This window comes from Anguilla anguilla, chromosome 12 (assembly GCF_013347855.1).
Source record: "Anguilla anguilla isolate fAngAng1 chromosome 12, fAngAng1.pri, whole genome shotgun sequence".
Lineage (NCBI taxonomy): Eukaryota > Metazoa > Chordata > Actinopteri > Anguilliformes > Anguillidae > Anguilla > Anguilla anguilla.
The window spans coordinates 12,809,294-12,835,051 of NC_049212.1; the positions used below are offsets into that span (position 1 = coordinate 12,809,294).

Genomic DNA, 25,758 nt, shown 5'->3' on the forward strand with positions numbered 1-25,758 from the left:
TGAGCAAGGAAACACGAGCGCATCCTTTGCAGAAGTATATTTTGTCAGAACGGGTGATATGTATAAATGATGGACCAGCGGATCGACCGCTCCATCTGCCACGTCCGTAATTGACGTGTCTTCAAGCTGACACTTGACTGAACATGGACATTCCGTTCGCCCAATACATGGCTCCTCGATTCCTCTGTCCTTGCGTCCTTTCCTTGCGTCCTCCTATGGCAGAAACTAAGGAGCAAGGAAAGGACACGAGGTAAGGATGCAAAAATAAGCGATTGGATCGAGCCCTTGGGGTCTTGATTTCTTTCCTTTTTATTAGCACAAAAAAAGACAGAAAATGGTGGTGGTGGGTTGTGTTATAGGTTAAAGCAGCCAATTAAAGCACTGCGTTTTAGGGGTGGGGGCGGGCGTTAGTAACGCTCAGATCACTGGGCTACTCCCAGCGCATACATTCGGTTCACTTTTGAGAAAGTTAGTAAAACAGTCGAAAGGCCACCCTTTCCCCCAACCCTGAGCATGCCTCCAGACGTGCGGCTCATCACAGCGTGCCATTGGCCCGCGCGTCATCGAAGTCACATGCCATTGGCCCGCGCGTCATCGAAGTCACGCGCCATTGGCCCGCGCGTCATCGAAGTCACGCGCCATTGGCCCGCACGTCATCGAACTCACACGCCATCAAAGCCATGTGTCATTGGCCCGCACGTCATCAAAGCCATGTGTCATTGGCCACTGGAGTGCTGAAAGGATCAAGGCAACGTACGTCCTCGTAAGATCGAGGACTTCTCCTCTGAAGAAGATTCCTCTCGACAGACATTCCAAGCCCTCCTAAGAGGCCGTCTTGCTTGGAGCACCCACGTCACGGGCCGGCCAAACGCTCACCCACCTTGGGTCCCGTTTTATCATGTCTGGCCACCTATTCAGCTGTACCCTGAAAACTACACATCCCCTGACACCCAACCAGAAAAGAACAACACTTTAACTTAAGCGAGTGTTTCAGAAATACCCTGGGTTGACCTTATCAAAGTTTTTTTGCAGATTCGTATGTGGAAAGGACCGCAGTGGACAGGGCGAGTCTGATGGCGGAGTCTGAGCGGTTCCCCGGCGGTGCGGCGCACCACATCCAGCGCCCAGGCCATCCGTGGGCCGGGCTCAGGGCCCTCCAGAGAAACAGGTTCAGTAGTGAAGGCCACATGCATTGCGTTGCTTTTTCCCCCCCAGTTCTGTAGTTTTTTTTTTGCATTAAATTCAGTTTAAATGCCCAGTCCTTTAAAGCAACAAAATATATAAGGGTAATGACATAATAATAATAATAATAATAATAGTAATAATAATAATAATAATAATAATAATAACAATAATAATGATCTACAACAGATTTCATAACGTCAGCCAGGCGGTTTTCGCTGATGGGCGGATGAAAGGGTGGAGTAAGTGGCAGTAGCAGCGGGATGGCGACAGTCTCTCCACCCGAGGAAAATAGAAACCAGAAGGCAGCACCAGCGACTCCCTCCCCCCCTCCCCCCCCCCCCCCCCCCCCCCCCCCCCCCCCCCCTCCCCCGCCAGAGGCGCGCACCTCCGCTCAGCAGTCCACTGTAAACAACATTTTTCACAGGTTTAGTGTTCGACAGGTAAACTTTTCTGTTTTTTTTTAATTCTCTTTTTCAGCATCGACCCTGATTCTCAGAGACCGTCGTTTCGGAGTGAAACCGCTCCACAGAGTCCACTTCTAGGAGGCGGGGGGGGACGTCCCGGACCCCCGGTCCCCCCCCCCCCCCCGGGCGGGGCTACAGGTTGAGCCGGGGGGGCACCAGGGCGAACTCGCGCAGGATGTTGCGCGCCACGTCCACCTTGTTCTGCGCGATCATCAGGGCCCGCTTCACGTCCTCGAACGCGTAGCCCTCGCCCATCAGCCGGGCGATCTTGGCGTCCGCGCTGTGGCCCGACGACCCCTTGCCGTGGGGCCTCCTGTGGTGGACCTCCGGGGGGGTGTTCCGGGGCGGGGGCTTGGGCGGCCGGGCGGGGGCCTGGACGCCGTCCGCCAAAACTGCCGGAAGACAAAAAAAAAAAAGCATCCCTGTCATCCTTAGAGGAGATTTTATCCACCGGTACAGGTGAAGCCATCACAAACAGAGATAAATTCAAGAGTGGCTATCTGATCTTTGGCAGTATTAGCACAGATAGGGGTCAGAAAACAGGGGCATGCACAGTTACTTATAATGATGAAAGATTCAGGGGCATCCGGGAGGAGTAAAGCTGGGTGATAAGAATTGTAATGAAACGCTGCATATCAGGATCTGCAGGGAGGGGTGTGTGTGTGTGTGTGTGTCTGTGTGTTTGTGTGTGTCTGTGCCCATTTGTGTGTGTGTGTGTGGTGCGGGGGGTGGTGGTGGTGTACCTGTAGTGGGGGGCAGGTGGTCGTACTCCTGGGAAAGCCTCGCTGCAGATTTACTGCCCTCCCCCTCCAGCCTCGATACTGTGGCAGAGGGCCCCGCCCCACTCAGCAAGTCAAAGAATTCTGCAGCACAGACAGGTTCAGTGTGTAGAGCAACATACACCCCTAGCTACAGCACAGACAGGTTTAGTGTGTAGAGTAACACCCCTAGTTACAGTACAGACAGCTTAGTGTGTAGAGTAACACCCCTAGCTACAGCACAGACAGGTTTAGTGTGTAGAGTAACACCCCTAGTTACAGTACAGACAGCTTAGTGTGTAGAGTAACACCCCTAGTTACAGCACAGACAGCTTTAGTGTGTAGAGTAACACCCCTAGTTACAGCACCGACAGGTTTAGTGTGTAGAGTAACACCCCTAGTTACAGCACAGACAGGTTTAGTGTATAGAGTAACACCCCCAGTTACAGCACAGACAGGTTTAGTGTGTAGAGTAACACCCCTAGTTACAGCACAGACAGGTTTAGTGTGTAGAGTAACACCCCTAGTTACAGCACAGACAGGTTTAGTGTGTAGAGTAACACCCCTAGTTACAGAACAAACAGGATTAGTGTGTAGAGTAACACCCCTAGTTACAGCACAGACAGCTTTAGTGTGTAGAGTAACACCCCTAGTTACAGCACAGACAGCTTTAGTGTGTAGAGTAACACCCCTAGTTACAGCAAAGACAGGATTAGTGTGTAGAGTAACACCCCTAGTTACAGCACAGACTGCTTTAGTGTGTAGAGTAACACCCCTAGTTACAGCACAGACAGCTTTAGTGTGTAGAGTAACACCCCTAGTTACAGCAAAGACAGGATTAGTGTGTAGAGTAACACCCCTAGTTACAGCACAGACAGCTTTAGTGTGTAGAGTAACACCCCTAGTTACATTACAGACAGGTTTAGTGTGTAGAGTAACACCCCTAGTTACAGCACAGACAGGATTAGTGTGTAGAGTAACACCCCTAGTTACAGCACAGACAGGTTTAGTGTGTAGAGTAACACCCCTAGTTACAGCACAGACAGGTTTAGTGTGTAGAGTAACACCCCTAGTTATGCCTGTGCTGTAACTAGGGATGTTACTGTACTTAGTGTGTAGAGGAACACCTCTAGTTACAGCACAGACAGGTTTAGTGTGTAGAGTAACACCCTTAGCTACAGCACAGACAGGTTTAGTGTGTAGAGTAACACCCCTAGTTACAGCACAGACAGGTTTAGTGTGTAGAGTAACACCCCCAGTTACAGCACAGACAGGTTTAGAGTGCAGGGGTACAGACACTGCCAGTAGCGTGGTGTAAAATCAAGCGCGGGCCACAGGGGGGGTGGGGGGCTCACCTGGAACGAACGGGACGGGATCGTGCCCCGACGCGGGCCGACGGGCTCGGGCGCAGGGGGCGGACGGGGACACCTCCACGAAGCTGTGGCGCGATGGGGGGGGAGGAAGGGGCGGGGGCTCGGCGGGGGGCAGGGTGCCGAACAGATCCTCTGTCGCGAGAACGGAATCCAGAAACACAACCGCAAAACAAAAACAAACAATCAAGCACTCGCGGCTGGAAACGCCGCCTGAGACCTCAGCCTCCCGAATAAAAAGAGCTACTCCGCCAGAGCCCGGACCCCCACGGCCCGCTGATCCTTACTCACAGCCGCAGCGGACACAATATATTACAGCTCCATAAAGCCACAGCGCGCCATTAAGACACGAGCACAGCCACAGCTTACAGGCCGGCCACTTCTCAGCTCTAAATGAAACGCGGGTGATTTATTTCCATTTGGAAAATTAATTAGTCATGCAATGAAAAGAAAAAGTGACAAATTGAGCCGTGATTGATGTGAACTTTTCCCAATGAGACAAAACAGCATTAATTCAGCCGAGCGGCCGCGGACGCGGGGCGGAGCCGTTGGAGGGGATGAGATGAGCTCCATCTAGGGGCGCGGTGCAGCGGCGCAGCACTAATTAACATTTATAACAATTAAAAAGAGATTTGACACAGGCCATTATGCCGCTAGCGCTTACTGCTGCAGCGCCAGCGCACACACAGACACACACACACAGGTATACACACACACACACACAGACAGAGACAGACACGCACACACACACACACACACACAGGTATACACACACACACAGATGGAGACAGACACACGCACACACACACACACACAGATAGAGACAGACACACACAGATAGAGACAGACACGCACACACACACACACACACACACAGGCACACACACACATATACACACACACACACACACACACAGGCACACACACACAGACAGACACACACAGGCACACAAACACACATACACACACACACACACACACACACACACACACACACAGGCACACAGGCACACACACACACAGTAAGAGCTTTACCGTGCTCGAAGGCCTTGAGTCTCTGCCTCTGTGCCGGCCGCTCAGGAGACGGGTGAACACAGTGTCCGTTCCCCAGGACTCTGGAACACACAACGCAGCAGCAGCCTGTGACACCAGCGCTGGGCTCGCCTCCTGCGCTCTCCCCCCGCGCCTCCCCACTCTCCTCGCCTCCTCATCCACTGCTCCATGCACCTCCTCCACCCTGCACCTCCTCCACCACCCACCTCCTCCCTCAGCTCCCGCAACCCAGGCCAGCCCAGAGATCCGCCATCCTGTACACTTTCACTCCAGCCCTAGCTAAGCACACCTCATTCAACAGCCAGAGATCCCGTTAAGTTGCTGATTAGTAAAAATCAGGCGTGCCGAATTCGGGTTGAAATGAGAACCTGCAGGACGGCAGATCTGCGGGAGCAGGGTCGAGCAGCCCCCGGTCCACGTGCCCCATTCCCCCATTCCTGAGAGAAGCAGCGACAGACCGGGCTGTTAAATATTAAAGAGCCAATAAGTCTGACTCCGGCAGCCGCCGCCAACAGAGAGGGAGGGCCGCGATGATTACTCTCGCAGAGCGAACGCGCTCCTGAAGACGCTAACGAGCGCTTTTATAGCTCGCCAAATATTTACCGAAACCGCGCCGCATAAACCGCGCCGAAGTGAAGCACCGGCATCCGCACGGCGAAGTTTATTTTTACGCTTTCGGAAGTTTGTTCCGTGATATTAATTCCTGCTCTGCAGCCTTCGTGAGCCCCAGGGGAGCGGAAGAGGGGATCGGATGAGAAGGAATAAAAAAAGAAGTGGCGACGGCGGAGAGGAAGCGCGCTTACCTGCCGGGGGCCGGTCCCGAGGCGCAGGGCGGGGCTTGTTCCGCGACGCAGGGCGGGGCATGCTGGGAGTTTGAGGCTGTCGCGGGGTGAGAGTTGGGTACCTGGTACTGGTCTTCGGCCCGATCCGACGCCCCCCTGGGACCCCCCCTCTCCCCCTCAGCGAAAGGGCACTGGAGCCTGAGAAGCACACGGCAAACAGCACTGTGACCCACAGCTCTACACACCCCTACAGGCTCATTCACACACCTCTACAAATACACACACACAGCTTTACACACCTCTACAGGTTCAACTACACACCCCTACAGATACACCAACTCATCTTTTACCTCTCTACAGGTAAAACAACTCACCTCTACATATCTCCAAATCGCTACAACAATTCACCTTTACACACCTCTATAGGTACACCACATCACCATTACAAACCTCTAAAGCAGGGATCAGAAACTCACGGTCCTCAAGGGCCGAGAACTGCTGGTTTTCCACCCTCCCTTTGCCTGGGAGTCAGGTGTGAAGACAGTCTGGCCAATCAGTAGCACTAATTACCCAGGAGAAAAGAAAACCAGGGCTGGATTCGAGGGCCAGAGTTGATGATCCCTGCTCTATAGGTACACCAATTAATCTTTACACACCTCTGTGCAGGTACACCAATTCACCTTTACACACCTCTGTGCAGGTACACCAATTCACCTTTATACACCTCTGTGCAGGTACACCAATTCACCTTTACACACCTCTGTGCAGGTACACCAATTCACCTTTATACACCTCTGTGCAGGTACACCAATTCACCTTTACACACCTCTGTGCAGGTACACCAATTCACCTTTACACACCTCTGTGCAGGTACACCAATTCACCTTTATACACCTCTGTGCAGGTACACCAATTCACCTTTACACACCTCTGTGCAGGTATACCAATTCACCTTTACACACCTCTGTGCAGGTACACCAATTCACCTTTACACACCTCTGTGCAGGTATACCAATTCACCTTTACACACCTCTGTGCAGGTACAGCAATTCACCTTTACACACCTCTGTGCAGGTATACCAATTCACCTTTACACACCTCTGTGCAGGTACACCAATTCACCTTTACACACCTCTGTGCAGGTACAGGTACATCAATTCACCTTTACACACCTCTGTACAGGTACACTAAATCACCTTTACACACCTCTGTGCAGGTACAGGTACACCAATTCACCTTTACACACCTCTGTGCAGGTACACCAATTCACCTTTACACACCTCTGTGCAGGTACAGGTACATCAATTCACCTTTACACACCTCTGTGCAGGTACACCAAATCACCTTTACACACCTCTGTTGCAGGTACACCAAATCACCTTTACACACCTCTGTACAGGTACACTAAATCACCTTTACACACCTCTGTGCAGGTACAGGTACATCAATTCACCTTTACACACCTCTGTACAGGTACAGTAATTCATCTTTACACAACTCTGTGCAGGTACACCAATTCACCTTTACACACCTCTGTGCAGGTACACCAAATCACCTTTACACACCTCTGTTGCAGGAACACCAAATCACCTTTACACACCTCTGTACAGGTACACTAAATCACCTTTACACACCTCTGTTGCAGGTACCCAACCCTCCTTTGTCCCCGCATCAAAAACGGAACTTTTACAGAGGTGCAACACGCACATGACCCTGTAATTCACAGCCTTTTCGGTGATATCACACACCTGTTAACTGCGTGAACGTCACCGGCAAATCTGCAATCCCCCGTGCGCCCTGGAGAGGGCGATCATGTGCCAAAGCTGACGATCGCAGACTAGAGCGGCAGGAAAAGTAATTAAAAGCTTCCTGATTCTCCACCGACAGTGCTGCTCACCAGACCGCATTACGCTTCAGCATCTTCATACGATTCAGAGAAGGCGCCTTCTACCACACGGCACGCTCATTAAAAAGAGAAGCTAAAAACGATGCTACTTCAGGTGGCACTTTCAGAAGAACAGCGCTAGCCGGAGAACCCTGCCGCTCAAGTTCAGGTAATTTTTTCTGTTTTTGGGAGTGAGCCGCGAGGAGGAACTCGGTCACCGCGACCCCGTGTCCCGCCCCCCCGCCGACAGACTCCGCCCCCCCCCCCCCGGCGCTGCGAGTTAGCTTCGGCTCCAAAACAACCCCCCCGCCGGCCCCTTCCCCCCACCCGTATGCCACTCCGGTCTACAGGGAGGAGGAGGAGGCCGAAGAAAGAGCGGACAGCAAAGCTTCCCCGAGCCGCCCCCCCCCCCGAATCAATCACCCGCCACCCCGAGCACCGACCGGGCTGCGATATTACACGTCGCTCCCAGCAGAGAGAGGCGCGGGCCGGCCGACTGCGCCTTCTCAATAACCTCTCAGCCGCAGCAGCGCCGGCAGGGCAGCTCGGCCCCGAGGTGAGGCCCTTTCTTTATTTACACACTCATTTCACAGCCAGCCCCCGAAATTGAGACCCTGAACTCCGCCGCGCCTCCAGCCTCAGGACGACGGCCCGGCCCTTCCCCCCGGAGGACCGAGGGCTACGGAGCGAATGAGGCGCGCTCCGCACGGGTCCTCCTAGCAATTACACGGCCTGCGTCTGCGGCCGCACGCGGTCCGCTGCCCCCTGCTGGTCGTCGGCGGAACGCAAGGTACTGACTGAAGAGTGTGTCTTTAACTGGACTTTCCAGTGCACTACAATTCAAATGCAGTAACAGCGAGGGACATTACATACAGTGGCATCCATAACGTTTCGGACATATATACATTCTTCTTAATTTGGCTCTGTACTCTACAATTTTAGACTCATAATCAACCAATGCACATGTGGTTAAAGTGCAGATTCACAGCCTTTATTAAAGGGAATTTGTATACGTTTTGGCTTCACCGTGTAGAAATTACAGCATTTTTTATACATAGCCCCCCCAAACATAATGGAGCTCAGTATATAATCACCAGCAAGCCAAATACCTGTGCGAAAGGGTGATGAGAGCTTTCTGGATGGAGGGATTCAGAGGGAGGAGTAAGAGTAAGAGGAGTCACGCCAGGAGGAGACTCACCTCTGGCTGACGGCCGTGGCAGGAGGTGGCAGGGGCGGGGGAGGGGACTGGCGGGGAGGGAGGACGTCGTACTCGTCGCTGGGCAGGAGGCCGTTGGCCAGTGGCTGTGGAGAGAAGAGGGGCGGGGCGTGAGAGTGTGGAGGGGAGAGGGGCGGAGCAATTAGAGTGTAGAGAGGAGAGGGGCGGAGTTTGAGAGAGTGGAGAGTAGAGGGGAGGAGTGTGAGAGAGAGGAGAGAAGAGGGGCGGAGTTTGAGGGTGTGGAGAAGAGAGGGGAGGGGAGGAGTGAGAGAGTGTGGAGAGAAGTGAGAGAGAGAGAGAGGAGAGGGGAGGAGTGTGAGAGTGTGGAGAGGAGAGGGGAGGAGTGTGGATAGGAGAGAAAATTTTGATTGTCTAACGAACCCCCCCCCCTCTCAATGGCACATGCTTTCAGGCCCCCGCTGTCTGCTCCACAGTACGGGAACCCCGCGCTGCGGCTCTGGGTTCGAGAGGGGACTCCTCCGCGCATGCAGACAGGCTCCTGACGGGTCGCATCGGGCATCTGTTATGCGTTTTATACGGCTGCGGACAGTATACTTTAACTGGCCATTCATCACGGACGGCTCCGCATCGCAGGCCGTTAAACAGGGGCCCTGAGCGCGCGCCGCTCGCTAGCTCTGATTACCGCAGCCCCGGCTATTGATCCCGGGGGAGCGGGTTAGCCGGAACAGCCGTCTTTGTTTGGGGATTGATGGGAGCAGACAGCTAAGGTGCGCGGTTCCAATAAACAGCGAACGTACGCCGCGGACTTAGCCGCCGATACGCAGCGAAGACTGACAGCCTATCCGTCTCAACGAGCGCGTTCGATGAAGCTAACGCGCCGACGGACGAGTCAATCTGCCGGGAGAGCCAGACGCGGGACACGCTGCGTACTGCCAACAGGCCAAAGGCGCGGCTACAAGGGCTATGTTCACGCCGGTGGAGCCGGCAGCCATGTTTGATAAGACTGCATCAGCAGAGCTGGTGCATCAGGTTCGCAAAATTTGTCTCGGCTCACGGGCGCGAGAAGTCCCGCCCCCAGGGCAGTTCGGCTCGGCGCTGCCTGCTAGGGTCGCAAAGGCTCTGAAATTTCCCGGTAAATTCCCCGAAACTTTCCGAAATTTCCCGGGAACAATGAAATTCCCAGAAACTTTTCCCACAAAAAAGTTTCTACTCCTGAATAGCCCTGGAACTGTGCAACACTACGCCCTACACGAGTTTAGAGCGATTTAAAGACCAGCCTCCGAGCCGGACCGCGGTGGCCGGACCGCGCGGCCGTCGCCCCGGCGACGCTTGGCAGCACGCACAAAGGCGGCATTGTATGCGCGCGAGAGAGACGGCGGACGTGCCGCGCCTGAAAATGGCACACGTGCGGGGGCTGGGATACGAACGGGGGGGACCACACACTGAAGGGGGGGGGCCTCTCCTCGGGACACACGGGGGGCCCCTCGATCCTCCAGCTGAACCGCGCGGACCCTGGGAGGGCCGGTCGCCCGACGGTCCCCGAGCCGGGGGACGGTCGCGGTCCGATTCTTTTCTAGCTGCCCGGTCGGAAGCCGCGCGGACGCATCCGGTCCCCGTCCCCTCCTCGCCTGCCCCCTCACAGGCTCGGCCCTCCGGCCTGTTCGCAGTTGTGTGTCACGAGCAGGACAGGAAGCGCGGGGCGCTGCCAAAGCTCTCAGCCCGCGATAGCGCCACGCTAATCCCTGTTGCTAGGTAACCCAAACGAGGAAAACGTTTTTTTTTTTTGTTTTCCGGTTCTCTCCCCCCGGACCACTAATACGGATCTGTCAGCAGCCGGCTAAGTGGGCAAGCTGGAAAGCTATTGGATATGAAAGGTAAGTCACTGGCTGCATTCCTATAGGTCCTCAGGTTTCTAACCCATGTCAATGATGTGCACTGTCCAGGCTCAAGCAGCAAAGCCAGTAAAGGCGCTCAGACACGAGCACGGACTGATCCCTGCGGCTGCGGGTTCGAGCCCCGGCCTAGGCCACGTCATCCCTGCGGCTGCGGGTTCGAGCCCCGGCCAAGGCGGCATCATCCCTATGGCTGCAGGTTCGAGCCCCGGCCTAGGCCACGTCATCAGCCTGCTGAGACAGGGAGTCCGGGGAGACTTATCCCCGCAGGGGAGGAGAGGGCTTAAGCTGGTCACTCGAGCTACAGCTGCATCAGCTGCTCCTAACAACACGCCAGCCGTGCACGGACCACCTAGCGGTTAGCGCTATGACTCGCCTTCGATAAGCGCTAGCTCTCTCCTGCAGTACTGTGCGGTCTGCAGTGTGTAAAATAGCTAGCGACTGTGATTGCGAGTGTGTCAGAGAAGAGCGCCCTCTGCAGGGCTACTGGTGTAAAGGGGGACACTAATTTAGCACTAATTTGAGCTGCGCAAATGGCAATTTAAAATCCTCCAAAAATTTGCAACAATTCAGTAACGGGTGTGATTTTCAGGAGGGGCTCCTCACCTTGGCGCCCTCGGCGGCGGGTTCCGGCCGCTGGTGACATCGCGCGGTCCTGTCGGCCCGGCCGCCGTGCAGCGGTTTGGGGGAGCGGTCGGCGCCGTGGCGACCGTTGGGCTGGAGGCTCTCCCCCGGGCTCCAGGCCTCCTGAGGAGGAGGGAGGTGGGCGGCGGCCTCGGAGGTGGGGGGGTGGGACAGCCGGGCGGCGCGGCCGTCCGGGGGGACGGGAGGGGGCCGGTCCGGGGGCGGGGGAGGAGGCGGGTCCCTCTGCGGAGGGGGAGGAGCCGGGAGGGGTTTGTCCTGTCTCCGCGACACCCCGGGGGAGGACTGCGTAGAGGACAGAAGAACCGGTCAGACTAAAGACGAAGGAGAGAAGAGCGCCCCCTGCAGGAAGCGGCCCGCGACGCGGCCTACCTTGGGGGAGCCCGTGGGGCTGGCGGCCGGCGAGCGGCCCGCGCTCTTCTGGATGATGTCCAGGCGGGGCGGGACGGGCGGCAGGGTGAGGTGCTGGATGCTGGCGGGGTCCAGCGGGGACCTCTTGCGCTGGGACACGGGGGATGAGCTCGGAGACATCCCCGGGGAACTCTGCCTGTCCGTACACTGGACACCAACACCACCCTCATCAGCTATTACTGACACTCCTTTCACTCTTAAACAGTCCTTCCAAAAAAAAACATTACTATCACTGCACAGCATATTTACACACGGAAATGAATAATCTTGAGTGACTTGACCAAACTGACTTGAAAACTGAAAAGTAATACCAATCCGTCAAGTTGGAACATATTTCAAGAGTGCAGAGTCCGTCAGAAGCAGGTGTGGAAACTTTGTATTAACCTTTTACCTTTAAGGCCTGATACAAACACAGGGGTCCTTTCATTTCAGAAAAGGATTAGTACAGCAATGAAAGAGCTGCCTGATAACCCAGTTCTCTATTCAGCCTGCAGCTTTGGAATGACACCACTTTTCTGTTCAGCTAATTAACACAAAAATTCTTTCACTGTAGAAAAAAGAACACTGTTAGCTAAATTTGCTTTTTAAACTTTTTTTTTTAAACAATTTTTTTCTGTATTTGTATCTCACATGGATAGAATTTTCTCCTACTAAACAGACTTCAAACTGACAGCTGGTGCATTCTGGGAAATGGGATACATTTCTCTTCTGCTATACCTCAGCACCGCAATGTTGTTGTTACTGTCATAAGCATGACAATGACTACAAAGGGCACATTTAAAACTGCCCCATGATTTATTTTTCATTCTGTTGTTCATTAATCTTACTTCAGCAGACGCCAGTAAAATCTATTTTTTTTCTTGATCTAACAATCATCTTATTCCCTGTGTCCAGGGGACTTCTAGGTTCAGTTGACTGGGATGGAAAGGAATGGATTTCTAGGTTCAGCTGAATGGAATGGAATGTAATTCTAGGTTCAGTGGAATGGAATTGATTTTTAGGTTCAGCTGAATGGAACAGACTGGAATGGATTTCCAGGTTCAGCTGAATTCAATGGAATGGAATGTATTTCTAGGTTCAGTTGAATGGAATTGATTTCTAGGTTCAGCTGAATGGAATGGAATGTATTTCTAGGTTCAGTTGAATGGAATTGATTTCTAGGTTCAGCTGAATGGAACGGGCTGGAATGGATTTCTAGGTTAAGTTGAATGCAATGGAATGGAATGGAAAGGATTTCTAGGTTCAGTTGAATGCAAAGGAATGGAATGGAAAGGATTTCTAGGTTCAGTTGAATGCAAAGGAATGGAATGGATTTCTATGTTCAGCTGAATGGAACGGAATGGATTTCTAGGTTCAGCTGAGTGGAACACGTTTCTTCTCCAGGTTCTTGTGGGACTTGCAAGCAGGCACTGAAGGGGGCTGTAATGAGCCAGCAGGAGAAAGGCTCACCTTCCTGATGCACGCCAGACCGTTCATGACCAGGCCCTCCTCGCGGTCGTCGTCGTCGTCCAGGTCCAGCATGGGGGACATGAAGTGGTCCAGGAAGATGCACTTGGCGGCGCGGTCGCGCGGGTCGAACGGGTCGAACGGGTCCACTATGATGGGCTCCGTGCCCTTGATCTCGCAGCGGCAGAACGGGCAGCCCTGCCCGTCGGACTCCTGAGGGGAAACGGCAAAGGGCAGCCGAGTCAGCGTGCCTTCACAGAGAAAAACTCCACTCAGCACAAACCTGCACTGAGAACAACCCTGCTCTGAGCATGAGTCATCACAGAGAGCGAGCTTTCACAGAGAGCAAGCCTCTCACAGAGTCTCAAGCCTTCACATGACTCATAGAGGCCATGACTCAAAGAGACCATGACTCAGAGAGGCTACGGGTTGCATCAATGCAACGGAACCCCGCATCTTTAACAGGATGAGCCACCCGACAGCCCGACGCACACACACTCCTGAAAACCTGGAATGAACGCTGTGCGCTGTACGCTCGTACGATCAAAGTAACCACGTACACATTGCCCAAGTATGTCGCCGACCGCAGGAAACGCGCTGGAGCGATAGGATCTGAGGCGGCGGAGATTGTCCACAGCTGCCTCCCTGCGAGACACATGCGTTTAATGCGCCGTCATCTGCAGGGGGGCCTCCCCACACGACCCAGCACTCTCTGCCTAAAAGGAACATATCCAGACTTAAACTGGACACAAACAACAGCCCAGCGGGGACGGCTCCAACATCTTCTAGCACTTAGGGGGAAAAGATCGCTACACGGCAGAACCGCCAGACTTACGGCGTCCGCTCTGGTATTAATAACCAAGCTTCCCGTCAAACTATTTTAAGAACGGGAGAGCGCTCTCTCGACCTTTCACGAGAACAAAAGACCATCGCGGCGGCCATCTGGCACCGGGCATTTCTGAGCCCCGACGAGAGCCTCCGGGCTGAGAATTAATTATCACCAGATCGTCAGAGAGAGAAGGCTGCTGAATTGGCGATGGCCTGCGCTGTGTCGCGGACGCGCCGCAGAAAGACTACGACGCCACCTCGCCTTCAGATTTCTGAGAAGCGCTCGTGTGCCAAAGCGCACCGGGTGCACACATTTCGACATGTACGTAAACTCTGGGCATGTCGGAATGGATTTCCTGATGGGCTCAGTGCAAATCCACCACGATATTCATTACTCATCCGGGAACCGTGACCCGGGTCCTCTCTTCTCCGAGGACATTTACATGCTCAGCGAGCTTCCTTAGCCAGCGCGACTCACCGAGTCTTATCACGCCACGGACGAAGAGGCCCATTCTGCCCAGCCACCATTTTACACTTCTCGCTGTACAACAAAGCTTCCCATTATGGATTCGAACCCCAATCTTTCCGTTTGCTTACAAGTCTGAGCCTGTATTTGTCCTTGCACCCATTATCCAGGTTATATCCTCTCCCTCATCCTCCCTCATCCCAGAGAATTACTCAGCGAAGGACAAACAGTCAGACTCAAAGAGAGCGCACACGCACGGCCTCTCTTAGCATTCCGCAGAGCCCCCACAGACATGCGCTCCTCATTTAGCAGGGATGAAATGACAGAAAAGGAACAGATCTGCACACACGGGCCCCAGCAGGAATGGGTCTGGAGGCAGGACAGCCAAGGCATTGTGCACACACACACACACACACGCATACACGCATACACACACATGCACGCACACACATACACGCACGCACACACACGCATACACACACATGCACACACACGCAAGCACACGCAGACACACGCAAGCAACACCCGCATAAACACACACGCACAAGCACGCACACAGACATGCAGACACACACATGCATGCAGACACACACAGACAAACATGCATGCAGACACACACAGACAAACACACACACAGACATGCAGACAAACACACACACATACACAAAGACACACACACAGACAAGCAGACACACACACACACACACACACACACAGGATCGATGCGGACGCGTGGACAGACTGCAGAGGGGATACCTCGCAATCAAAGGAAAGGGATTAAAGGGCTTTTGGCGAAGCAATCAATGCTTTCCCTCACCTTTAACTTAACCTTCCCTCTTCAAACACACAAACAGCACAGGTTTTATGTTAGCAATCGGCTCCTGAGAAGGGTCAGCACTTACAGTAAAGGGAACCAGGGATGGTTTTTTGAGCAGCGAGAAGTGTTTATCAGCAAACTTTGAAAGAGACCTTCATGCGGGGTATGGTGCCCAAAGCTTCGGACAGACAGTCAATATCACTAAAACAGGAGGTGCAGAGATATCTGTGCCAAAGAAACTGAAAGCGCCAAGGAGCTTCTACACCAGGAAGCACGGATACTACTTTGAGCAGATAGTGCTAAAGTGCACTCAGTCCCTGACATTATCAGAGAGACAGACAGACACTGCCTGCCACGCTGTCAGACAGGAAGTGAGCATCACAGACAGACACTACCTGCCACACTGTCAGACAGGAAGTGTGCATCACAGACAGACAGACACTACCTGCCACGCTGTCAGACAGGAAGTGAGCATCACAGACAGACAGACACTACCTGCCACGCTGTCAGACAGGAAGTGCACATTAGACAGACAGACAGACACTACCTGCCACGCTGTCAGACAGGAAGTGAGCATCGCAGACAGACAAACGCGACCTACCACGCTGTCAGACAGGAAGTGTGCATCACAGACAGACAGACACTACCTGCCACGCTGTCAGACAGGAAGTGAGCATCACAGACAGACAGACACTACCTGCCACGCTGTCAGACAGGAAGTGCACATTAGACAGACAGACAGACACTACCTGCCACACTGTCAGACAGGAAGTGAGCATCGCAGACAGACAAACGCGACCTACCACGCTGTCAGACAGGAAGTGTGCATCACAGACAGAGAGACACTACCTGCCACGCTGTCAGACAGGAAGTGAGCATCACAGACAGACACTACCTGCCACACAGTCAGACAGGAAATGTGCATCGCAGACAGGCAGACACTACCTGCCACACTGCCAGACAGGAAGCGGATATCAGACAGACAGACAGACAGACAGACAGACAGACAGTACCTGCCACGCGGTCAGACAGGAAGTGCACATCAGGTGACCGCAAGGCTCAATTTTCACATCCTTGTCGTTCTCTGCGCAGATCTTACACAGCTGAAATGTGGAGCCCATTTCACAGTACAACTCATACTGCTCCTGAGAGAGAGATAGAGAGAGAGAAAAAAAGAGGGTGATTGCTGTGTTTATTATCATTATGATTATTAGTTTTTCTTCTTGTGGGCCATTATTGAGTGTAATGGTTCCATAAAATCTTGACGATCCAATATGCTTCTATGAAGGCAGTAAAGTCTGGCTTTGAAAAGAGAAAAAAGCAAACACACATCCCTTACAGTGGGTACCTGAGCAGGACTCTCCTCTCAGCCAATGGCGTTCCACTCACCTGCGTGACCTTGAAGAGGTGCTAACTGAGTTCCACTCACCTGCGTGACCTTGAAGAGGTGCTAACTGAGTTCCACTCACCTGCGTGACCTTGAAGAGGTGCTAACTGAGTTCCACTCACCTGCGTGACCTTGAAGAGGTGCTAACTGAGTTCCACTCACCTGCGTGACCTTGAAGAGGTGCTAACTGAGTTCCACTCACCTGCGTGACCTTGAAGAGGAGCTAACTGAGTTCCTCTCACCTGCGTGACCTTGAAGAGGTGCTAACTGAGTTCCTCTCACCTGCGTGACCTTGAAGAGGTGCTAACTGAGTTCCACTCACCTGCGTGACCTTGAAGAGGTGCTAACTGAGTTCCACTCACCTGCGTGACCTTGAAGAGGTGCTAACTGAGTTCCACTCACCTGCGTGACCTTGAAGAGATGCTAACTGAGTTCCACTCACCTGCGTGACCTTGAAGAGGTGCTAACTGAGTTCCACTCACCTGCGTGACCTTGAAGAGGCGCTAACTGAGTTCCACTCACCTGCGTGACCTTGATGTGGTCGTAAGGCGTGGGTTCGCAGAGGCCGGTCAGGTCCGGGTTGTAGCTGCGTCCGTCGGGGTACAGGTAGCTACGGGCAGAACAGGCGTCCGGTCACACGCGCTGTGGCAGACAGAGCTCTCTCTCTCTCTCTCTCTCTCTCTCTCTCTCTACGCCGCTCGCCCCAGCTCACCCTCAGCGCGCGACGGATCGCGTGCGCCACCGGGGCAGACGGCGGCGCTAATGCCTTTTCACGCACCGCTGCGTTCCTGGCGTATCCCTTACCCGCGACCACGAGCGGGAGGCGGCTCAAATCCCTCAGCAATTAATGACTGCCAGAAAAAGGTCATTAGAGGCTTTCACTGTCTGCGCAGGGACGTGAGCCAACCTGGAAAAGAGGGAGGGAGGGGTTCTCCCCCCACCGCGGGATTCATTCACAAAATTAATTCCCTATATCAGTTTAATGTGATCACTGGCGAAGGTGGAGAGGAAGGGCCGCACAATTCAATGGAGACCGTGGAGGCGTGCGGGGTTTGTGCTGCTGAGCTATAAAATCTCATCTTTCAGGTGTTCTGCAGAGGACGCTGATCAAATGAATCCTCGGGGTGCGATACAAAGACAGGAGACTCGAAAGCAAACCTGGAGTTCAAAACCACGATGACGCGAAACGGCACGAGGAGCGTTTCACAGGGACGCGGTCGGGCGCGAGGGCGGCCTCCTAAAGAGACAAGCTTCCGCACCGAGCCGCGTCGCAGAAAAACCCGCTCGCCGATTCCTCTTTGGCCCGGCTCCGCCGGCGAAGCGCCGTCAGAAAAACCACGAACCGAGACGGGCCCGGGCGACATTCGCCAAAAGCGCTCGGTTTTTTTCTTCTTCTTCTTCTTCTTCTTCTTCCGCAAAGCTTTAAAATGCCAAAGAACACAAAAGAGCGGCGGATTGATGCCCGCGTTCCGGCGGGGAGATGGAGGAGGAGCCGGCCGTGGCGAACGCGCGGCCGCATTCTCTCCCCTTATCGGAACCCGCCACCGGTCGCGAGCTCCATTGTCTTCCCTGTATTTCTTTTTAATTGCGCCGGTTATCTTGAATAAATAGAGTGACAGCCCCCCGAATCTTTCCTTTACCGGGGCCCGGCGGGGTCGTGTTCGCGGTAATAGATTTCTCCTGCCGAAAGCCTACCGCAGCCTGTTCTGGACACACTTCTAATCTGTCAATCCTCCAGTGTAAAAGTATACTGGGCCTGTAATGATCCCTGTATACTGGAGAAAACGCGTCCGTTGATCCATGTAACGCTTGTGCGATTAATGTTTTGTTTCAAAAGAAAGCAGCTGAGACGGTTGATTTGGGCACCTTTTCACTGTAACGTAATAAACTACTCATTTTCTGCATGGGAATCACCTGAAATTCTTGGCTCGGTGCTTTTTGGAATACATAATTTCCCACTCACTGAACAAGGGGCTGAAGAGGAAGTGAATGAGCATGTGGAATATGTGTTCACTCAGTCATATTCTACATTCTCAATCACTTCCTTTCCGTTCACTCAGTCATATTCGACATTCTCATTCACTGAACGGTGAGGAAGTGAATGAGAATGTGGAATATGACTGAGTGAACGGAGAGGAAGTGAATGAGGATGTGGAATATGACTGAGTGAACGGAGAGGAAGTGAATGTGGAATATGACTGAGTGAACGGAGAGGAAGTTAATGAGGATGTGGAATATGACTGAGTGAACGGAGAGGAAGTGAATGTGGAATATGACTGAGTGAACGGAGAGGAAGTGAATGAGAATGTGGAATATGACTGAGTGAAGGGTGAGGAAGTGAATGAGAATGTGGAATATGAATGAGTGAAGGGTGAGGAAGTGAATGAGGATGTGGAATATGACTGAGTGAAGGGTGAGGAAGTGAATGAGGATGTGGAATATGAATGAGTGAACGGAGAGGAAGTGATTTAGAATGTGGAATATGACTGAGTGAACGGTGAGGAAGTGAACGAGGATGTGGAATATGACTGAGTGAACGGACAGGAAGTGAATGAGGATGTGGAATATGACTGAGTGAACGGAGAGGAAGTGAATGAGAATGTGGAATATGACTGAGTGAACGGAGAGGAAGTGATTTAGAATGTGGAATATGAATGAGTGAATGGTGAGGAAGTGAATGAGGATGTGGAATATGACTGAGTGAATGCTGAGGAAGTTAAGGGGTGAGTGCAGCGAGGGGGGAGGGAGGGAGAGAGACGTACAAGCCTTCCCTGCAGCCGTCGATAAGGGCCTGGAACAGCGGCTTGTTCGGGGGGATGGTCTGCAGGATGTTGCTATCGTTGGTGACGTAGCCGATGGCCCACTGGCCCAGCCGCGTGCAGCTCAGCCTGAAGATGTAGCTGTGGAGAGAGAGAGAGAGCGAGAGAAGGGGAGAGAGACAGAGAGACAAAGAGAGAGAGAGAGACAAAGAGCGAGATGAGAAGAGTTGAGTCAGAGGCTCCGCCCCTCTGGCTGTGATTGGATGAAAGCCGCTGGCACAGAGGTGAGTAATCGGGACTCTGAGCAATGGTGGGGCCTGGGAGCTGGCAGGAGCAGCACGATGTCCTCCAGGCCAGTTAACCACAGCGCTATTTTAAGATTCAACTGGGCATGTGCCTCACAGATCACACAAGCAAGAAAAACCATGCAATTTTACAACAGGAAATGACCAAACGACTCCACCCCACAGCCCCGAGGAAGGGAGCAGAGACACTCACAGGTGACACAGAGGCATCGCTCAGGTGCGAGTCTCATCTTTCCTACGCCTAAACAGCACGACTTCTTAACTCAAAGCAGACACTAAATCTTCAGATACGCCCTGACAGAAAAAGCTGATCCGGTAATGAATAGCCTTGGGAATCATGGGATAGCGGACCACACAGGTGACCACACAGGTGACCAATCAAACAGCCATGCAGGGCCAGTGGAGTGGAGGCAGCAGTGCAGACAGACAGCAGCAGAGAAACCCGACCCTGGCGCGTCGCTAACGGTGAGCCGACGCGGCGGTTCGTAAACGCGAACGCTTTTTATCGCGCGGCGTAAAAGCCGGGCGGAGCGCGCTGGCTAACGAGGAAAGCGACGGTCGGAAAGCTACTCGACGGCGACTTGTGACCTTTAAAAACGGAACCGAGAGGACGAAACCATGGTAACATCGATGTTCATATATGTCTGTGTTTGACCATTTCACATCCATGTTCATCCGTCCAATTAATTTTGCTCCCCGAAAAGAAAAGTACTTTTTTTGTTTGAGCTGAGTGTGGCTGGGCAACAATTTCCACTACTTACAATGCAGCAGAGAATCAGACATTAATAAATAACTCTCCTCACGAACTGCAAAAATGAACTGAATACAATTCATAATTATTCTTCCCGTCACAACAGCTAGCGCAACGCGCCGCCACCGCAAGCCATTGTGTGTTTAAAAGTGCTAATGGCGTGCTAACGGGCTAGTGTGAGAATTCACACGGAGAGCCTGAGTCCAGGCTAAGGACTAAGCCCAGCCCAGCAGCCATTAGAAAGCGCCGCGCGGCTAAGTACAAAGGCTAACGGGCGCCGCGCGTTTCATCGCGCTCCTGGCACGTCTGTCCTCGTCATTCGCTATTTATTTAAGCGCCTCCTGTGTCTAAGTTAACTTATTTCACCGGGGCTGGGCTTGAAATAAGAAACCGAAAATTCACGGGGTGCTTTGTACGTTTGCGAGGCGAACAAAAAAAAACCCGTTCCATCATAGCTAAATGTCCGGCGGCGGGTCCCCGAAACGCAACGGCACGAGCGCTGGCGGGGCGCGGCGGTGATTTAGAGGTAACTTTAAGAGTTTGGGCTATGACAAGATTTAAACTCTGTTCCGGAAACTGTAAAGGCTTCATCCATAATGCATAACGGGCCATCCGTTTTTTTCCGGAGATACCGGCTTTATTTCCTCCTTTCTCTCTCACTCTCTCTCTCTTTCTCTTTCTCTCTCTCTTTCTCTTTCTCTGGGGCTGTCGTCGGCGACTACCTCGGGAGGAAAAAATAGCGCTCGGGAGACAAAATGGCTCCGCTAATTTATCTCCCATCCGGAAAGCTCCGGGGACAGCTGCCTCTCCCGGCATTTGGGGGGGGGGGGGGGGGGGGGGGGGGAACGCTATCTGTGTGGAGTGATTCAGAGGAGAGAATCCGGAGCGGACCACCCACCCAGGCCAAAAGCAGGAAAAAGCGATGAATCACCAATGAAAACAAAGGCCTGAGTCGCATCGCTATCCTCACCCGTCCCCCCCGTCCCCACCCCCCCACCCCTTCCCATCTGTTAGGATAAAGAGGAAAGCTTCAATTCTCATGACTCAGGCTTTGTGTAGCCGTCCCGAGCTGCCTCCACACAGCTGAATAATCGCCCGGTGTCCTCAGCCGCAGAGATAGCCCCTCTTGAACCCCGCCGCCGCCTGCCCCCGTCCTGTCACGCCCGTAATAAAACGGCCCTAATCTGCAGCTAACGTGCTAATTTCCTCGGCCTGCTCCGTCTGGGGTCGTAATTAAACGAGCGGCCTAAGGAGATGTCCCTGTCCCGCCTCGCTCGCTAAATGGGTGTCTGTGCGCTTCGCTGGCTTTAATGAGCTGCTGTCTCTGTTCCCCCCGAACCCGGCGGCACTGTGACACGTGACCGCAGCAAGACCACAGGCCGCACTAATCTATCCAGGACATGACTGGCAAGGCCGGAGCAATCTACCCCCGAGGAAACTTATGAGACCACACTTATCTATCCGGTACTGGCAAGGCCGGAGAAATCTACCCGTAAGGAAACTTATGAGGCCATACCAATATATCCAGTACATGACTGGCAAGGCCAGAGCAATCTACCCTGAGGAAACTTATGAGGGCAAAGTAATCTACCACAGACAAGATTGGCAAGGCTAGAGCAATCTACCCTGAAGAAACTTATGAGGGCAAAGTAATCTACCACAGACAAGATTGGCAAGGCCAGAGCAATCTACCCCCGAGGAAACTCACAAGGACAACGTAATCTACCCCAGACAAGATTGGCAGGACCGCAATAAGCCACCCCTGAGGAAACCAACGAGGGCAAAGTAATCTACCCCAGAAGAGGCGCGGAGGGAGCGTCGGCGGTTTCGGAGCCGTACCTGCCTGGCTTGTTGAGGTACTTCTGCAGTCGCGCCTTCACCTCGTCGTACGTCAGGAAGGCCATGTAGCCGGGGTGAGTCACCGCCAGGAAATTCCAGTTTCGGAGGATGGAGCCCCAGGGCTGGAGGGGGGAGGAGGGGGAGAGAGACGTGCACGTGTGACCGTGTGTTAAAGGAAGAGCTCCAGGCGCCGTTCTCCCCAGGCAACTTTTTCCCCTCATTTAATCAGCAAATAAGAAGACGAGGGAAGATGAATCCCCTTCATGTCCACAACCAATCGATACGTCAAGCAGCTACACGACGGCGACTATGAACAAAAGCAAGAATGGCACCATAGTGTTTCTGGGATGCGGGGAAGAAGAAGGACAGATTTAAGCACTGGGTCGCTACAGCTGCTGTTAGCATCATTGTGTTTTCTGCTATTTGCGCTGATGTTTTGCCATTACTCCGCGCAGACATTTGCAGTTAAAAGCACTGTGCCTAATGAAACCTGACTGATTGAGCTAAGAGTCATTGGCTTGACGTGCGCTCAGGCCATTAGCTTAAACCACATTATGGCCTAAGCAAAAAAAAGGGTGGGATCGATAAGGATCCGGAGCGACAGGTTAACAACCATCAATTAGCAACAAAAAAAAAAACACGATGAAGACGAAGCTAATGCGGGCTGCGGTCGTTCGGCGCTGTTGACAGCGCTCAGGCTGGCACAGGGTTCGAGGCAGAACTCGCGCCGCGGTTTGGAAATGCGGCTCGTTCCATTAGCGCGTTTCGCTAATGAGCAGCATGCGACATATGGACGCGGCACAGCTTCTCGCCTCCGAGGCGCATTCCACCCCCCCACTCCCCCACCCTCCCCACCCCACCCCCCCACTCACTCACTCCCACCCCCAGGATTCACACCCAATTAGTGAGTCAGGGCCTGCTGGGCCCCCCTGCAGATGTTGGCAGACAGGATTACCGTCTCCCAGGAGATGCGGTGTGACGCGCCCCCACATCACCAGGAATCTGGGCCACCGTTGCGCTGCCGCATGACTCACCTCCCAGGCTTGTACAAATGTAGCCTTATGAGGCATGCTTCTGGAAAGCATGCAACAGGACTGCATGCATCTGAAAAACATGCAACAGGACGGTATGCATCTGGAAAGCATGCAACAAGACTGCATGCATCTGGAAAGCATGCAACAGGACTGCATGCATCTGAAAAACATGCAACAGGACGGTATGCATCTGGAAAGCATGCAACAAGACTGCATGCATCTGGAAAGCATGCAACAGGACTGCATGCATCTGGAAAGCATGCAACAAGACTGCATGCATCTGGAAAGCATGCAACAGGACCGCACGCATCTGGAAAGTATGCAACAGCACTACATGCATCTGGAAAGCATGCAACAGGACCGCACGCATCTGGAAAGCATGCAACAGGACTGCATGCATCTGAAAAGCATGCAACAGGACTGCATGCATCTGGAAAGCATGCAACAGGACTGCATGCATCTGAAAAGCATGCAACAGGACCGCACGCATCTGGTAAGAATGCCACAGGACTGCATGCATCTGGAAAGCATGCAACAGGACGGCATGCCTCTGGATGGCAAGCATCCATTCTCTGAGTATGGTAGATGTGCGCAAACAACATGTTCATTGAATGAGGTGGGATGGGAAGGTAAAAAAAAGTTCTCCCTTACAGTGAAAAAAAACCATCGAAACAGCCATCAAAAATGATGAGGCTTTCACAATCAAGGCCGTTTCTGGCATAACAAACAATGACTCTTAAATCGTACTGCTGTCCCGCAGAAAACACTTTCAGAAAAATGGGCACCGCAACTCACTCACAAGCTGTCTGAATTCCAGTCAAACTAAACAAGGAAAAAGTCACTTCCTGGGGAGAATATTGCACAAATACTGTAAATATAAACATCTGCTGCACGAACAAGAACATGAATTTCAGTTTTGTCGTAGAAAAATAAACACTTTTTATGGTTTCTTTTCAGGTTGGAAAAGGCTGAAATTGAACAGAAATAAACAGCATCCTTATGCGAAAGGAGAACAAAAGCAAACAAAAAAGAAAGCTTTGTGTGCGTGTTCCTTCCTCTTTCTGCGGCGAGGCGTTATTCCCGTCGACGCGCGGGCGGGGCGGGTCGGGGCGGTTACCTGGAAGAGCCGGGTGAAGATGTCGAACTCGAAGACGGAGATGTAGTCGTTGCAGGTGAGGTCGATGGTGGACTTGAGGGCCATGGCCTCCAGGCCCGAGCTGATGGGATGCACTTCGTTAAGGCACTGACGGAACACCTTCCACGGGACGATCGTCCTGAAACACAGGAGGGGTCTCCACATCACAACCACGCCCTCTGCCCCGCCCGGTAACGCACACCCCCCCTCCCCCCCCCTCCCCCAGAAGATCCGCCCTGTCCTCAGCGCTATTCGAGGAGAAAACTGTTCAAAAACTCAAACGTACCCACAGAAATGAACTTCAACAAACCAATAGCACCACTTCCCAAACCTCCTTTATAGGACACACTTTGCCCTCGCTAGTCACTCTGGAAAAGACAGAATGAGGTTTGCAGAATCACGGAGGGAAAAAAAGCAACGGCAAAAACAAACATTTAAAAACATAAAATTATTAACACGTAAGGAAGCGCAAAACGTCTGCATCGTCCCAGTTCTGATATGAGATTCTCTTACGAGAGGACCGGGTTGTGTTCCTGGTCCTCACAATGTCAGTGTGCAGTCAGCACAGAGCACGTCCCATTAACACTCCGTCACCAGGTCCTCACAACGTCAGTGTGCAGTCAACACAGAGCACGTCCCATTAACACTCCGTCACCAGGTCCTCACAACGTCAGTGTGCAGTCAGCACAGAGCACGTCCCATTAACACTCCGTCACCAGGTCCTCACAACGTCAGTGTGCAGTGAACACAGAGCACGTCCCATTAACACTCCAGCACCAGGTCCTCTCAACGTCAGTGTGCAGTCAGCACAGAGCACGTCCCATTAACACTCCGTCACCAGGTCCTCTCAACGTCAGTGTGCAGTCAACACAGAGCACGTCCCATTAACACTCCGGCACCAGGTCCTCTCAACGTCAGTGTGCAGTCAGCACAGAGCACGTCCCATTAACACTCCGGCACCAGGTCCTCTCAACGTCAGTGTGCAGTCAACACCGAGCACGTCCCATTAACACTCCGGCACCAGGTCCTCTCAACGTCAGTGTGCAGTCAGCACAGAGCACGTCCCATTAACACTCCGTCACCAGGTCCTCACAACGTCAGTGTGCAGTCAGCACAGAGCACGTCCCATTAACACTCCGGCACCAGGTCCTCTCAACGTCAGTGTGCAGTCAGCACAGAGCACGTCCCATTAACACTCCGGCACCAGGTCCTCTCAACGTCAGTGTGCAGTCAACACCGAGCACGTCCCATTAACACTCCGGCACCAGGTCCTCTCAACGTCAGTGTGCAGTCAGCACAGAGCACGTCCCATTAACACTCCGGCACCAGGTCCTCTCAACGTCAGTGTGCAGTGAACACAGAGCACGTCCCA

The 25,758-nt window shown here is 53.0% G+C and overlaps 1 protein-coding gene across 1 annotated transcript in view; it reads right to left on the reverse strand.

The window, feature by feature from the left end:
• Positions 1 to 1,558: 1,558 nt before the first annotated feature.
• The window catches only part of LOC118209933 (E3 ubiquitin-protein ligase CBL-B-like), a 64,826-nt gene continuing 40,626 nt past the window's right edge, over positions 1,559 to 25,758 (reverse strand). Inside the window, exons 5-18 of the mRNA XM_035385663.1 lie at positions 24,369 to 24,525; positions 22,218 to 22,339; positions 19,326 to 19,463; positions 17,086 to 17,173; positions 16,190 to 16,321; positions 13,069 to 13,278; positions 11,581 to 11,766; positions 11,173 to 11,493; positions 8,696 to 8,799; positions 5,634 to 5,810; positions 4,813 to 4,892; positions 3,763 to 3,912; positions 2,393 to 2,512; positions 1,559 to 2,041 (exon numbers count right to left, since the gene is read on the reverse strand). Coding sequence (XP_035241554.1) covers positions 1,782 to 2,041; positions 2,393 to 2,512; positions 3,763 to 3,912; positions 4,813 to 4,892; positions 5,634 to 5,810; positions 8,696 to 8,799; positions 11,173 to 11,493; positions 11,581 to 11,766; positions 13,069 to 13,278; positions 16,190 to 16,321; positions 17,086 to 17,173; positions 19,326 to 19,463; positions 22,218 to 22,339; positions 24,369 to 24,525 — 2,245 coding nt within the window. The 3' untranslated portion in view covers positions 1,559 to 1,781. The remainder of the gene's footprint in view (positions 2,042 to 2,392; positions 2,513 to 3,762; positions 3,913 to 4,812; positions 4,893 to 5,633; positions 5,811 to 8,695; positions 8,800 to 11,172; positions 11,494 to 11,580; positions 11,767 to 13,068; positions 13,279 to 16,189; positions 16,322 to 17,085; positions 17,174 to 19,325; positions 19,464 to 22,217; positions 22,340 to 24,368; positions 24,526 to 25,758) is intronic.